This window comes from Balaenoptera physalus (genome assembly GCF_965194825.1).
Source record: "Balaenoptera physalus genome assembly, chromosome: 7".
Taxonomy (NCBI): domain Eukaryota; kingdom Metazoa; phylum Chordata; class Mammalia; order Artiodactyla; family Balaenopteridae; genus Balaenoptera; species Balaenoptera physalus.
In genome coordinates, this window is record NC_138886.1 from 70,744,963 (window position 1) to 70,761,283 (window position 16,321).

At 43.3% G+C, this 16,321-nt stretch overlaps 1 protein-coding gene and 2 long non-coding RNA genes across 3 annotated transcripts in view; 2 read left to right on the forward strand and 1 right to left on the reverse strand.

Moving 5' to 3' along the window:
- Window positions 1-16,321, forward strand: part of LOC309664786 — a 309,583-nt gene that overhangs the window by 240,469 nt on the left and 52,793 nt on the right. The window lies entirely within an intron of this gene.
- MTAP (methylthioadenosine phosphorylase) overlaps window positions 1-16,321 on the forward strand; it is a 39,111-nt gene that overhangs the window by 4,802 nt on the left and 17,988 nt on the right. Inside the window, exons 2-4 of the mRNA XM_082470535.1 lie at window positions 3,298-3,384; window positions 4,912-4,970; window positions 9,350-9,517. Of these exons, the coding sequence (XP_082326661.1) occupies window positions 3,298-3,384; window positions 4,912-4,970; window positions 9,350-9,517 (314 nt within the window). The remainder of the gene's footprint in view (window positions 1-3,297; window positions 3,385-4,911; window positions 4,971-9,349; window positions 9,518-16,321) is intronic.
- The window catches only part of LOC309664778, a 102,816-nt gene continuing 96,021 nt past the window's right edge, over window positions 9,527-16,321 (reverse strand). The window contains exon 4 of the long non-coding RNA XR_014266036.1: window positions 9,527-14,640. This is a non-coding gene — a long non-coding RNA (uncharacterized lncRNA). The remainder of the gene's footprint in view (window positions 14,641-16,321) is intronic.

Sequence of the window (16,321 nt, forward strand, 5' to 3'; positions counted from 1 at the left end):
GAAATTCTCCACTTCGTGGAGTGCTAGTTTCCTTCATGTAGTATAAAGTGATGGTGAGCGGCTGTTTAAACCAAGTGGGGTATGTGAAATCTCCTGTGGCTGGTACCAGGGGAAGTGGACACAGGGTAGGGGTTGGTGTGAACCCTTTTGGTATCGTTGGAAGTAACCATTCTGGCCGGGTAAGACAACATTTAGATAAAATGCTTACACAGTCTCAGAGAGGAAGTCAAACCATCTCTTCTTTTTGAGGAGTTTGGCTTTGTGGTCTGCAAGTGGAAAAGTGTGGGATGAATCAACTTGCTGTTAAAATCTAGCAATGGCCTTGATGGACCAGGGGGTCCTTATTTCAGAACTTTATCTTGTGTAGTGAAGAAGTCCTGGCTGGGCAGAATTGGCCCAGAAATTCCATCTCAGACCTTGAACACTTTTCCTAAGCATTTCTAGGACTGCTTGGACTGAGGGCGATGCCTCTGGCCTAGAAAGCCTGGTAAGTATGCATGAGGTCTTGCATGGACAGCCCCCTCCCTTACAAGGTGGGTCACTCAGCTGCCGAGTTGCTGTTTCCATGCTTGCTCTGTGACCTTCGTCCAGAACTTGAACTCTGAGGATCAGTTTCTTCATAACATGGAGACAAATTTCTAATAGGTTGTGGTGTTTATCAAGGATTCCAGGGGATACTGGGAGGTAGTACATCATAGTGGTTGAGTATGAAAGACCTGGGTTCCAATCCCAGCTTTGCTCTTTATAATTTGCTCTTTGGACAAATTTCTTTTAAGTTTTGTGTTTCTCTTTCCTCTTTTATAAAATGGGTGTTACACTATAGGGCCCATCTTACAGGGTGGATGTGAAAATTAAATGAGGTAAGGCCCCTGGAGAACTTGGCCACAGTGCCTGTGACATGTAAATGCGAAGACACAGTTACTTTATCAAGGCAGGTACTGAGCTGACCATTTGAATTTAGAGGCTGGAGGGGAATGACAGGCCACTAGTGCTTGGGAGTTTCGTCCCATAGTTATACTTTACCATGGAGCCAGCAGGTGGCGATATTGCCACATCTTGGCACTGCTGGCCTCCGTCTGCAGCAAGAAAAAGGTTAGCGATGGAGTTCCCTAGTGTGGCTGTACTCAGTTGCTACACTTGTCCTGTGTCCCTTCCAAGATATGGGTTTTGAGAAACAACTTGAGCCAGTTTGACTGGACGGGCTCTCCTGCAGATAATTCCAGTGCCAGAGAACACATCCTGGCCTTTCTGACGAGCTGTAATGGCTCTTGTTTTCACACCCAGTACTAAATATTCCTCACTGAGGGCTGAGTTAACAGCTACCCAGCGCATGGTCATCATGCAGCCAGCGTGGTTTGGGCTGAAGCTTGGGGCTGCTGAGGGTGGGCTCCAGGGCACTGAACTTCAGCAAGACCCCAACTGGCATTTCTTATTCACTGCCGTGAGGCTGGGCTGGCTTGCCTAAACAGAGGGTGGTTTCAAAACCAAGTCTGGTTTGTTTTGTATATACGAGTGTGAATCCAGTGTTAAATCCAGAATGCGAGATGCCGTGGCCCAGGGGAACGGCCAGAAATAGCCAAGTCAGAGTGGTAGTATTTAAAAAAAAAAAAGGAAGCAAAAAAACACCAAACATTTCCATGAGTAGAAGAGTCCCCAGAGGGTAGGCTGAGAGTAATTTCAAAGTCAGCAATTCAGTTCGGTGGTCTGAGGTGATGACATGGGCTGGACAGTTCATTACACCCCCTACCCCATCCCAACTATGAATTGTGGTGCTTCGGCCTTACATGAAATGATAAAGACACCAGCTACAGGAAGGGTTAGGATTTCATAAAATAGTGTGATTTTAAAAATTTCTACTGAACTGAAATGAATTTAAACCCACTGACTTAAGTGAACACTTCTGTTGATTTGAAAACTGCAGTCCTGTATTGGTTAGTCTCTACCTACGATGTTAAGTTGTAACAAAGAAAAATGTTGACTTGCTGTAGAATATGTAACCTGCTGTGGTTTCAACAATGTACCACAAGGTGGCAGCAACTTCAAAAACTGGTTTAGCCACTTGAGGAAGTCGTGGGATGCTTTCCAAGTACTAAATCATGTAACCTGCAGTTCTTTGTAAAAATCTTACTCAGTCGCCCTTTTTCTTATTTTGTTGATTTATTTTTCTAGGAAATAGAGCCAGAGAGGTAACTATTTTCCCACATACTAGTATAAATCAACTGTGTAACCTGATCTCAAAATTATTTAATTCAGATGTTCAGTTAATTTTTAACATTGGAGTTTTGTTCTCAAGGAGCTACTTTCTTTGAGTAGAAATTTTACTCAAGTGACAATAGATTTAAAGCTGTTCATTGAAAAAAACATGCTCACGTGACTTTTTATTAGGTTTCTAGTAAAGAGTCATCTCTGTAGCCTGTTGCTGACAATTTAAATAGTATTTTTCCTTTAGGAAGTATCAACCCAGGGAAACCTTCCTAATGATTTCAGTTATTTCATTTTTAGTTAACAGTTTATTAATATATTTAGTTATCTCTGTAATTGTTTTTGTTCAGGTGTCTTAATCATCAAATTAGATTAACTCTATAGGGTAATATCAGGGTTTTTAAACTCAAATTACTTCCTGAAGATGAGGACAATTAAGTTAATGACTAGAAAATGCAATATGACACTTAAAAATAATTTGGAACTACAGGCCTTTGAATTACTTACTTACATTTACATGTATATGAATGACAGTTGGATTTCATAAATATAAATGAGGCTAACTTTTCATGCTATTCCAGATTCCTCTATCTGTGATCCCTTACAGCTCTGATTTTAGTGGCATAGGAAAGAAAATCTCTCGTTTCTTTATCAAGTACGGTAATGAGGAGAAATCCTTACCAAATGGAAATGCTGAATATTTTCTATCCTAGTTGTTTTTTGAACATTTATTCCATCACGCATTTAGTAGAGATAATAAAGTTGGTTAGAAAGTACTTTCTCCAACCATATTTACCTATTTTTAGGTTTGGCTTTATGATTTAAACTAGTTGAAGTACGTTTCCATGCTAATTTGTTATTCAAATAGTCAGCAAAAATGTGATTTAGTCCAAAAAGATGACTCATGCTTTGGTTATTTCTGGAATATAGAAGGCTTTCGAATGTTTGCTGAATAAATGACTGCTTTTCAGGAATGTTCAGATTTTTAAAACAACTAGGGCTTAGCAGGAATGGATAAACGAATTTGCTTAAAATAATCATTTTGTTTCTACTGCAAACTGATCAAATGTGATATCTTTTTATTGTCTCCTTCAGATTGGAATAATTGGTGGGACAGGCCTGGATGATCCAGAAATCTTAGAAGGAAGAACCGAAAAATATGTGGACACTCCATTTGGCAAGGTTAATATCCAGTTAGTGGAGACATACTAGCTTTTTTCTTTCTCCCTGCTGCCTTGATTTTTAAGTTAAAAAAATTTTTTTAATTGCTTTTGTCTTGGCAGCACAGGGCTGCCTGCCCCAGGCCGGCAGAGGCCAGGAGTTCTGTTATTGGGTTCTGCCAACTGAGACAGTATCCCTGAGATTGCCTTGGACTTGACTACTGAGAACATGGCTTTTAAATGTGTACAAATAATTTCTTAATTATACCCCTAGAAGCCAGATGCTCATTTCAAACACAGGAACTGTACTCTCCAGATCACTGCATTCAAATCAGCTTCTAATTTGGGGCCTATCGGTCATACCACAGTCTTTAACAAATGGGAGGAAATATCTAATGGCCTTTTCTTAGTACACCCCGGCCCAAAGGGGGATTTTGGGGGGACTGAGAACACAACTGCATAACTGAATTGGAAATAAAACACTCCTTTTCTATTAAAAGGAGGCTGGGGCTTCCCTGGTGGCGCAGTGGTTGAGAATCCGCCTGCCAATGCAGGGGACACGAGTTCGAGCCCTGGTCTGGGAAGATCCCACATGCCGTGGAGCGACTAGGCCAATGAGCCACAATTGCTGAGCCTGCGCATCTGGAGCCTGTGCTCCACAACAAGAGAGGCCGCGATAGTGAGAGGCCCGCGCACCGCGATGAAGAGTGGCCCCCACTTGCCGCAATTAGAGAAAGCCCTCGCACAGAAACGAAGACCCAACACAGCCATAAATAAATAAATAAATAAATAAAATTTTAAAAAAATAAAAAATAAAAATAAAAGGAGGCTGTTTAGTTCTCCCAGCCCTTGTGTCATCCAGCCAGGGTGAGGGTGTCTGCCTTCTCCTAACTCCATAGGGCTACTTCCAAATGCTGTGGTTCCTCTGATCCTCCTGCGAAGATCCCTGTATTTGGCAGTCCCAACCAAACCCTCCTTTTCAGCCAAGTCCTTAGATTTGATCCCGTATCCTCCAAGTCCTGCCGTCAGCTTGCTCACTTCTTAGCCTCATGTTTTTTTAACCTCCTAGGTTCTCAGACCTTTTCCTCCATTACCTGAGGTCATCTTGTGGCCATCTTAGACCTGGTTAACACAGCAAATGGTTCCAGTGCTGAGTTCTTAAATTCCCTGATAGTGGCCTCCTATTCCTTTCGCATTTCACCCACACCTGTTCTTGAACCTGCCAAATAGCCTTGACACATCTGTGTATGATCAGTGTGGTGTCAGAGTCCCCAGGGGTGTTTGCTACAAATAGATCTTACTAAATGGTACCTACCCACGCATGCTTCTAAGTCTTACGAATCTCTGTACTGGTAGAGAGGGCTCAGTAAACACTGAGTGACTAAGTTGATCCATCAAATCTAGACTCTTTTACTTCTTTGAAATATACCCTCAGACCCCAAGTTTCTATGAATCCTACTACAAGTGAACAATTGAAATGGCAGCTTTTTGATTGTTTCTATATGTGTTTTTAAATCACTGACTTGTAACCATTTTTCACTATGTGCAGCCTTCTGATGCCTTAATTTTGGGGAAGATAAAGAATGTTGATTGCGTCCTCCTTGCAAGGTAACGTATTTCAAGCTTTTGAATGTTACTACCAAAGGACATTTTAAATTTAACTTAAATTCTGAAAAGAGTAATGATGCAGGTATGAGTTTTTAATGTGTTGGTGGAGCCATAGCATCTGAGTCATCTTTATCGCTTATGGTTTCGGGGTAGGTTTTACTGACTTTGGAGATTAAAGATCTTGCCCATCCCCCCCCCTTAGGTTGGGAAAATGTTTAGAACAATCCAATGAGTGATGCAATGATTTGACTAAACTTGAAGCTCTGCTTTCAGTTCTAGCTGCAAGAGGAAATGTTTTCTTTTGTTCTTTTCTGTCTTTTATCTTCTAGTTAACAAGATCAAGAGAAACTGCTTCATTCATGACCCCTTGTGTAGTAATAGTTCTAGATTTGTGGGGAGTGGGTTTCAGGTCGCTGAAGTGGGTTCTCTGTGGTGTCTACACCCTTATTGCCTTGACAAGGCTCGTGCTGTTCCCTAAAGACAAGAGCAAGTCATTTTATCACACAGTTAGAAATTAGTCAGACTGCATGTATTAGCTTTCTATTGCTGCATAACAAATGACGACAAATTTAGCAGCCTGAAACAGCATACATTATCCCCCAGTTTCCAGGTAACCGGAGTGTGGGCACAGCTCATCTGGGTCCTCTTCAGGGTCACACAAGTATATATTGTGTCACATGGGTATATTTAAGTGCTTGTTCTTATCTGGAGCTCCAGGTCCTCGTTCAAGCTCACGTAGGAGTTGGCAGAACTCAGTTCCTCAGGGTTGAAGGACTGAGGCTGTCAGTTCCTAGAGGCTGTCCATGTTCCCTGCTTTGTGGCCCTCCCCGTGGGCAGTTCACGAGACAGCAGCTTGCTGCTGCAAGGCCAGCAGGAGGGCCAGGTAGCGCATGCTGGCAGGCTGGGGCCTGATCATGGGAGTGACTCCCAGCACCTTCCGCTGTGTTCTGTTGGTTGGAAGCATCTCAGGTCCACCCACAGTCGAGAAGGAAGGAATTATTCAGAGCATGAAAATGAAGACCACCCTAGGGTCTGTCTGCCACACTGCATTTTTGAAACGGAAGTGGCTTTGCTGAGTCCAGTAAAACTAAATTTTAGTTCTAGATGGTCGCATAGGGTTGATTTCAGGCAACCTTCTTTGTTGGTCTGTGGTCATTGCTGGATAAACGCTTAATTTTTTCCAGACTGTAAGAGAAAATGGTTCGTGTTGTAGCCCCATGGTGAAGGTTTTATACTCTTGCCAGCTGAACTGAAGTGTGTCGGACTGTGAACCACTCTATGCAGTGGTTCTTAACTCCTTTTTTTTTTTTTTTTTTAATATATATTTATTTATTTATTTATTTTTAGCTGTGTTGGGTCTTCGTTTCTGTGCGAGGGCTTTCTCCAGTTGAGGAGAGCGGGGGCCACTCTTCATTGCTGTGCGCGGGCCTCTCACTATCGCGGCCTCTCTTGCTACAGAGCACAAGCTCCAGACGCGCAGGCTCAGTAGTTGTGGCTCATGGGCCCAGTTGCTCCACGGCATGTGGGACCTTCCCAGACCAGGGCTCGAACCCGTGTCCCCTGCATTGGCAGGCAGATTCTCAACCACTGCGCCACCAGGGAAGCCCTTAACTCCTTTTGATATGTGAATTTCTTTTGAAAATCTAATCAGAGATTTGGAGACCAGCCTTAGAAAAATGCATGTACAGGAGTCCCCTCTTATCCACGGTTTCAGTTACGCATAGTCAACTGTGGTCCAAAAGTATTAAATGGAAAAGTCTAGAAATAAACAATTCATAAGTTTTAAATCTTGTGCCGTCCCACCCCCTCTGCTCGGGTCAGGAGTCATCCCTTTGTCCAGCGTATCCACACTGTGTACACTACCCACCTGTTAGTATAGGAAAAAAACATAGCGTATATAGAGGTCAGTACTATACGCAGTTTCAAGCAGCCACAGAGGGGTCTTGTAACGCATTTCCTGTGGATAAGCGGGGACTACCATACTTTCTGGGCATTCATGGACTTCCACCTTCTGAGAGGTCGTTTATGACCTTGGGGTAAAAACCCTGATATGCTAATGCTTGTCTGCAATTATGTACAAATTATTTCCATATTCTTAATTCTGTTGTTGGTGATCAGAAGAGACATTAAAGTTTATTTCAAAATATCAGTATGGAATGATACAAGGGATATTGGATAGCAACCCTGTGGTGCAGGTTTTTATTATCCATTTTACAGATCAAAAAAAAAAAACACTGGGGGCTGAGAGAGCTGAGTGATTTTGATGAGGTCACACAGCTGGTATGTGGCAGAGCTAGGATTTGAACCCAGGCAGTTTTACTTCAAAGCCCAAACTTTTAATCATTATCATACAAAGTGAGATTTTTGTGTGTTGTTACTTCCTTGAAAGCCTGTTTCTGCATTATCACATGTGAAGACCACTGGTCTCTTGACACTTAGCCTTCCTGTGGCAGAATATTACCTGTGATGTTCGTACTTTTTCAAGCAGCTCAGGATAATTTTAACTCTCTGTGAAATACTGCTTATAAATATACTCTCTAACGTGTGAATTTTTTAAAATAATTTTAGAAATCAAGTTCCCGTTACTGGCTGTTTACTGGCACACTGGGTGGGTGGGTGTGGGGGGGTATGTGTGAGAGAGATAGGGGGAAAGAGTGTGTGTGTAAGTACTCAGTTTTTCGTCCAACAGATTGAACTACTCATATAGCAAGTCCAGTTCTAGGTACCAGCAGGGAAGACAGATAAGGGCCTCACCGTCTCAGGGCTGATGCTAGTGGGAAAGATGGACACTGAGAAGGAAATATATAGTTTGAGTGGCCAACAGGTGCCAGAAAGAAAAATAAGGTCAGGGGGTAGTGATGTGATGGAGATGCAGTGGTCGTGGAAAGCACTCCTCTGGTGAGGTGATGTGCGAGCCAAGGCTGAGCAGGAATGAGTGTAGCTAAGCAGCGAGGCCAGTGAGGCTGAGCCCCGGTGGGAAGGGATAAAGGTAAGGACTGACGTTGCCGTTTGTAGGCTGGGCCCAGATGATACAAGCGCCATGGCAGAGTATTTGGATTTTGTTTGAAGCGTGACACGAAATCATCAGCGGTTGTGTTAAGTGTGGTGGGGCTGCCATAACAAGGTGCCACAGACTGAGTGGAAACAGAAATTTGTTTCCTCACAGTTCTGGAGGGTAGAGGTCGGAGATCAAGGGGTCAGCAGGGTTGGTTCCTTCTGAGGTTGGGAGGGAAGGATCTGTTCCGGGCCCCTCTCTTTGGCTTGTACCTGACTGTCTTCTCCCTATATCTTCACATGTTCTTCTCTGTGTATGTCTGTGTCCTTTTATAAGGACGCCATTCGTGTTGGATTAGGACTCACCCTAATGACTTCATTTTAACTTAATTACCTCATTAAAGACCCTGTCTCCAAATACGGTCACATTCTGATGTACTGGGGGTTAGGATTTCAGCCTAAGAATTTGGAGGGGACATAATTCAGCCCATAACAGTAATGATGCGTGAGGTGATCCATTCTTGGACCATACCTGCTGATGTCAACATAAACAACTGGGAAATCTAATATTTTAAATGTTTCATTAATTTATTTGGGTGATCGGGCAGAAAAGAATAGAGAGATTAGACTGGAAACTTGAGTTTCTATTTTGGGTGCTTCTTCCTTGGCACCTCTTGTTTTCCGTGTCATGGCTTATGAGAGACCAGATGCCTCAGATTCTGGGGTGTTGGTGCCCCACAGGATAGACATGGCACATTTTACTGGAGAGTGAATTCTAAGTAAGCTGTTACCTACTCTTGATAGGAAAGTAAAATATGAAATGTAAATTGAGTCTGCACTTTATTTATTTTTATTTTCAGCTGCGTTGGGTCTCCGTTGCTGCGTGCGGGCTTTCTCTAGTTGCGGCGAGCAGGGGCTACTCTTCTTTGCGGTGCACGGGCTTCTCATTGCGGTGGCTTCTCTTGTTGCGGAGCACAGGCTCTAGGCGCGTGGGCTTCAGTAGTTGTGGCACGTGGGCTCGGTAGTTTTGGCTCTCGGGCTCTAGAGCGCAGGCTCAGTAGTTGTGGCGCACGGGCTTAGGTGCTCCGTGGCATGTGGGGTCTTCCCGGACCAGGGCTCGAACCCGTGTCCCCTGCACTGGCAGGCAGATTCTTAACCACTGCACCACCAGGGAAGTCCCGAGTCTGCACTTGAAAACCAAATAGTTTATACTTAAAGTAGGCTGGTTATTGCCTGGCCTGTTCTCACTCTTCCTCTGCCAAGGAAAGCATTTTGGTGGGAAGGGCTGGAAGGCACTGCTGTAAATGAGTTTTCTTTTCCAAGAGTATTAAAAATGCCCTGCTCACTCCTCTACCATATTTAATATATTTACTCTCTTTCCTTAGGCATGGGAGGCAGCATACCATCATGCCTTCGAAAGTCAACTATCAGGCGAACATCTGGGCTCTGAAGGAGGAGGGCTGTACACATGTCATAGTGACCACAGCTTGCGGTTCCTTGAAGGAAGAGATTCAGCCTGGTGATATCGTCATTATTGATCAGTTCATTGACAGGTGAGCAGTCATCTAAAATGCTCAGGCTCCTCCTGTACGATTGTTCCCACCTCAAGTGGACTATATGTGGGGACTTGGGGGAAAGGGGACACAGGCCCACAGATACAAAATAGAAGAATCATCATGAACGCTCAAGTTCCTAATTCCCAGCTTCAACATTTATCAGTTTATAACTTTAAAAGAACTCTTTAAAAAACAAATTACTTAATATTTCCTTAGTATTAGATGTCTAGGCAGTGTTCTCTTTTTCCCTATTGTCTCACAGATTTTTTTTTTTTGTAGTTGGTTTGTTGAAATGAGGGTCCAGAGAAGCCTTTTTTTCTTTTTTGTCCTATAGTCTCCCCACATGCTGGATTTTACTGATTGCATCCTTAAGTCTCATTTAGTGTCTTCCCCTGTCCCCTGTGTTTACTGTAAACCAGTGCTTAACTCTAGAGGCCTGATCGGAATCAGGTTTGAATTCTTGGTGAGAATCTTTCTGCATCATATCAGGAGGCACGTAATGTCTGGTTGTCTTTTCGTGATGTTAAGATCAATAGTTGGTTCCTGAGCTAGGGATTTTCTGTTACTTAACTGCACAAGGAATCTATAATGTTCCTTTACCAAAATATTGGACTGCCAACAATAATGGACTGCCAAGATCCTGGGCTTTCTCTGCATTTAGAAGTAGTTGAAGAAGTCACAAGAAAATGGGTGGTCTCCTAGGGACCCCATCCTCATGCTGCTCCCACCTCCCATTCCTGGGGGAAGTAACCACTTCCCAGAATGCTCTGGATGGAGACAGGTAACTGCCGTCTGCTACTTGAGCCAGAGCGGTGGGGAGAAGTATCACAGAGAGTAAACCACTTGGTAGCTCCTATCAGCATTCCCCATCCATTCACCCAGACCATCACCTCAGTCCATCCTGCTCTTCCAGTCTGTTAACTCTGGGCTCGCTGTACCCAACGCCTCTCCTACCTCATCTGTGTGTCTTCTGCTCTTCAGGTATTTAAATATTCCGTAGTCCATCAGAAGCATTGAATGTTTCCTGATGAAATGAAACTATTAGCTTGAACCAAATGAAATTGCCTGTTCTAAGTTAGAAATGGTTGAATATCAGTAATTTCATGTGGTTCAACCTAATAAATAATGAGGGTAGACTAAAATCATTACATGCCCCTCCCCTTTCATTCGTCCTATCATTTTTCTGCACCTGACACTATATGTTTTTCATCTTCCCCTCTAGAATGTAAACCGTGTGAGGGCACGGACCCCATATGTCCTGTTTGCCACTTTATCCCCAACACCCACAATACTACCTGGCCCGTGGTTGCTCAGTCAGTATTTTTTGAGTGACTGAATGAACATGATTGTTCGAAAGGAGAGGGAGGCTGGAGTTTGTGTTTAGGGGACATCTTGATCAAAATCTCTATGGCCGTCAAAGACATGTGTTTGGAGGTAATGACCTAAGAAAATGGGTGCAATGTGGTTTTTTTAATAATGCAGTGCACAAAACTCTAGAATGATGTGGATTTATAAAGTATGATAGATGGTACTGGAAAGAAAAGTTAGGCTTGGATACTAAGCCTGGGATTAATTTGTTACTTACGTGGTGTAACTGTACACTGTTGCATTTCCCAGATCTTTTTCTCACATGTAGTAAATGTAGATGTTTCACATACTGGCTCTCAAGAAAGCAGGTGGGGCACAAAGAGAATAGAAAGAGAACAGGCGTTGCCATCAGATCTGGTTTCTTTCTGCCTTGGCACTTATTAGCTGTGTGACCTTAAAATCTTCTGGTATCTGTTTTCTTCTATGTGCCATGTCTATAACCTGCCTCCTTAGTCTCGCCTTGGGAGTTCTGAGTCCCTAGCGAGTGCATTTTATGGATCTAGCATGTGGTACCTGTCCAATAAATGCCTTTAGTGTGAGTCTGGGCTGGAGTATGTCTGCTAGTTAACATCACTTGGTAAAAACAGAAAAAAAGGTCTGTTAAAAGGAGGATCCCTAAGTAAATAACATTTAGAATGAAATCTCAAATTTTGTATCAGTTACATATTGCAACAATAACATTTTTGATATATTAAGTTACATAAGGTACTAAAGCTCATTTTACCTGTTTCTCTTATACTGTTTTGATGTGGCTGCTAGAACATTTTAAATTACGTATGTGCCTTGCATTATTTTGCTATTGGAGAGCATCTTCTAAGTGTTACTGCTGCTGTGTTGAGCTGTGTGGTTTCTGTTAACCAGGCTTGAGAATGTCTTACAGGAGAGGAGAATCAGAACTTTTTGCCTTGTGAGAAATGCCCTACATGTGTTGTACTGACAGCACTTTTTTATTTTAACAGAGTAAATCCTGGTGTGTTGAGGCAGGCATCTGAACCTCCACTTAGTGCTGTCATCAGACATGAATGGTGAGCTGCAGGCTATGCTGTTTGCAGCCTCAGTGCCCATAGCTGTAACCACAGCTCCAGAATGTTTGATAGGACTGCAGCATCCTGCAGAGGTGCACAGAGGATTAGAACTGTGGGAGCAGGAGCACTGAACTCTAGAAGGGTCATCTTGGCTCTGTTTGGCCTCAGGCAGATCACTTTACCTATGTGGGCCTTGGTCCTCTCTTCAAAATTACAGGTTGAACTCCATCACTTAAGCTCCTTTTCCTTGCACTGTCCATGGGTTCTTCTCCAGGGATTGATCTGGAAACACCTATTTGCTTACTACTGCTATAACTTTGCCAGCACATCATCTTAGAAAAAATATCCTATCCTAAAGTGTCTTCAAAGACTAGAGGGACTGTTTTAATCTCCCTGACATACATTTGTGATAAAGAATCAAAATGGAATAGTATGGCTATTCTTTTTTAACAGATGGCAGAACTAGAGCATCTTGCTTTCTCTGCCCTCAGTGCTCAGCATAGGGGGAAAAAACACCAACCTGGCTTGTCAACCATGCCGTGCATACCTTAGAAGTCATTAAGATTTAAGAGTGACAGGTAGCTTTGATTTTTATGGTTGTTTTAAAAATCATTCGATTTCTATAAGCTGAAAATGAAAAATACCCTTGAAGGTGTCTGACAGGCTGAAAGCTCTTTTAAGAAAATAAGATCATTCTCTTCTGAAAATCACTGGGTTTGCTCATGCTACATCCCAGCCTGTGAAAACTTGAAAGCCTCGGCGTGAGAAAAGGGGAATCCTGGGTGTGGCTGACCTGGAGAAATCAGGACAGCAGACAGGTGGGGAGAGGAGCTGGTTCCAGTATTTTTGGGTGTGTGTACTCAGTCCTTGCATCTGTTTCTCAAACATGCAAGGAAATAACCTTTGCTAATATTTAAAGTGAAAGTAATCTTTCATTTGTGATTAGGGCTGCTGTAGAAAGGAAAATATATGTGGATCTAGAACTTAAATGCTGAAAGAATGTGTTCTCTGGTCATTTTCCCATGTGTATTGCACAGTGACAGGTTTCCTGACTCTTCCCTTATCCTGGATCCCATGTGCAATATTCTTCACAAACCAAACATTTAAAATAGTAATTCATACCAAGAACTTGTAAGAGGCTCGCCCACAGTAAGTGTCCTCAGTGCCTGCCTTGGGCCTCCTGATGTACTGGGTTTGATTAATCCCTTTCTTCTACTTGGTGGAGGTCCCCACCATCAGAGCCATAAGTCATTTGGCAATTCATGATAAAACATGGTTAAGAATGGGGCTTGTTCTGCTTCTTGACCATTATTAAACAGTCCATGTGAACTGGGGAGAGAATGTGTCTGACCTTTCATCTGTTTTAGGATTGTGAGGCTATTTCTACTTTAAAAGGATCTTATAAGGGAGACACTCCCAAGATTCATAATTTGGGGTAGTTCTCCTGTGGTACAAACCTCTGCCCGTGCAGGATACATCTGGCTCTCACAGTGTCTCTGGTGGGGAAGCAAGACTGTCTGAGTGATGGAGAGAAAAGACCTCATAGGGAATCCAAGTTGATCCCCCTCCCCAGAATCTGGCTTTGCACATGAAACTGAGACAGAAATCTGAAAGCTTAGCTACTCTCAGGGTTCCACTAAGGCTTTTCAGATTGTTTCTCTACTGTGCTTTATACCTGCCTGCATCCTTGTGTCTTCTGATCTCCTGTATCTATTTGCCACTGTCCCGGAAGCAGCTGGGACAGCCAGCGGCTTTACTTGCTCAGTGGTTCTGCTGTTACCTCCCTTCCTGCTAGTAGAAGCACCTCCCTCCTTTGAGCCCAGCAGGATCAGTGGTAGGTGTTTTATGAAGCTGGGTCCTCCCTGCCTGTGGTTTGGTGAGGGCTCCATATAAGACTAACCAAATTCTGAGACAAGACTTAGAAATTTAGAGGCATAACTATGCATTTACTTGGCTTTTGTTTTGTTTTGTTTTTGCTTTTCAGCCTTGCAGATAAAGACATAACCATCCCTCGCATCCCACCCCACTTTTAAAGCCTGACTTTGATGATACATTATAAAGTGGAGTATAGAAGTGATTTCTAGTGAGATTTTTGCTATTATAGAGCAAGCAACACTGTTTCCCCTAGATGCTTTCTTCAAAGCATGAGGCATTTTGTTGTCTCTTCCTGTTTTCCTTCTGTTGCACATACCGTCCATTGTTGACCCAGTTATTGTTAGATACTCCTAGAAATTCATTTGTCTGTGGGGGGTGGGGACTGATTATATGGCCTCTCTTCCACCCCAGACTAGTAACTTTCCATGCCATGGAAGGTACACATGGGCAGGGGATTCTAGCAACTTCCACATATGACCTTTCTCCTTTCACCATCAATCCTGATTATCATCATTGAAGGGAATTCAACTCACCTTATTTATCATTTGTTTGTTTATTTTTAAAGAATTTGTTTATCAAACAAACAAATCATTTGTTTATTTTTAAAGAATTAGTTTTATTTATATATTTATTTTTGGTTGCGTTGGGTCTTCATTGCTGCGCACAGGCTTTCTCTAGCTGCGTCGAGCAGGGGCTACTCTCCGTTGCAGCGCGCGGGCTTCTCATCGTGGTGGCTTCTCTTGTTGTGGAGCACAGGCTCTAGGCGCACAGGCTTCAGTAGTTGTGGCACATGGGCTTAACTGCTCCGCAGCGTGTGGGATCTTCCCAGACCAGGGGTCGAACTTGTGTCCCCTGCATTGGCAGGCAGATTCTTAACCACTGTGCCAACAGGGAAGTCCCTCACCATATTTATGAAAGGAACAATTAGATATGCAGAGTGTTCGGAAAGATGCCCACGTTATATTAAGTTTAAAAAAAAAAAAGATGCATACTAGTAGGGCCACTTAAACTGCTTCTGTCACTACCAGAAATATCTCAAGGTGAGGCTGGGTAACATCTGTAAGGATGAGAATAAGATTCTTTCTTTTTAATAGCGGCCTCTATTAGGAATGTTTAAGGTGTTTTTTGGCTTTTGTTTTTTTAACAATGAGAAAAGTATGACCAAAAAATTAAGATTAAAAAAAGGCAGGATGTAATTCCTAATGCCAGGTGTTTTCTGCAAAATGCTGTTAACACACTGGCCTGAGGCCCCTGGTTAGGTTCTACTAAAAGAATGTGGTGGAAGAAGCCCCAGCTTGGAAGTGAGGACATCCAAAATTGTATCCTGGCTCTGCCCCCAAATTCCTGTGTCACTTAATGTCCTCATCTGCTAAATGAGGGTGTTGGATTGATTCCTAAGAGTTCTGATGTCCACTCTCTTAAGAGAATTATTTTCTCGCTAGAATCAGGAGAGGCTGGGGGTTGGGATGAGCTTTGGCTGGTGATGCACACTTACTCATCAGGAAAGTCCCGCTGTAACCACAGGGGTAAGGGATGATGTCAGTTTATTTCCCTCTCCCAAAGACATAGCCCTGCCTTGGGCTTCCCCCGGGGTTTAACAGTGCAAAGTTCTTCTTACCCACCCTTGGAAGGTCGGCCTAGAGGTTGAGGTGTGTAATGATGTCAGTTTCTCAGTCTTTCAGCCTCTTGGGCACGGGGTTTGTTCTTACCAATATAACAATAGAAATGGAGGTTTATGATAAAGAATTATACAGGAAGCCTTTGCTCAGCTCTTTCTCCCATTCCTGTCAGCAGCTATTTTGAACCCTTTCTGTTCTCTCACAGCTTCCTGCCCATATCCTTCGCTCTTGGTTGAGAACATTGCCTCTTTACAAGAAAACAGATGCTATTCGGCACAAACGCGCCATCTTCCTTCACCCTCCCTTTCACCAGTTACTTGCATCCCTGTTCTTTGTCATCTTGCTGCTGTCCTTGAAGTGGGGGCAGCTGTTCCCTGTGTGAGGTTAACTCTCTGTTCTGCAAACTACCTTCTTACCTTATACCCTTACTGTTATTTAAAAAATGCTGTAAGCTCCCAATGTTTGAGTTCCTACCAAGTGCCACAAATCAATTAACCCTATTTACCACATACACGGGTCGTTTCCTCAGTTTAAATTGAGGGAACTTAAGCTCAGAAATATTGGTCATTTGCTAGTAAGTGGGACCTATGGGGTTTGAATTAGGTTCATCTGCAAACCCTATGACCTCAACCACTCCTGACACATGGACTTCCAGCTCTGCCCTCCCGCCTCGAGATCCACACTGGCTCCTAGATACAGGACAGGGTCCCAAAGACACCTCACACTTTGTAATTCACACTTCATTAATTTTCCCCCTTGGTTGTCTTCTAACCCCACACCTTCCCCCGTCTCGAGCTCCCTCTTCTCCACTTGGTAAGTTGCTAAGTTGGTAATACCATCGCACTGCCATCTACCAGGTGACCACTGCTGTGGATCTGTCACCCCTACATCCAGTCAGTCTCTAAGTCGTGCCC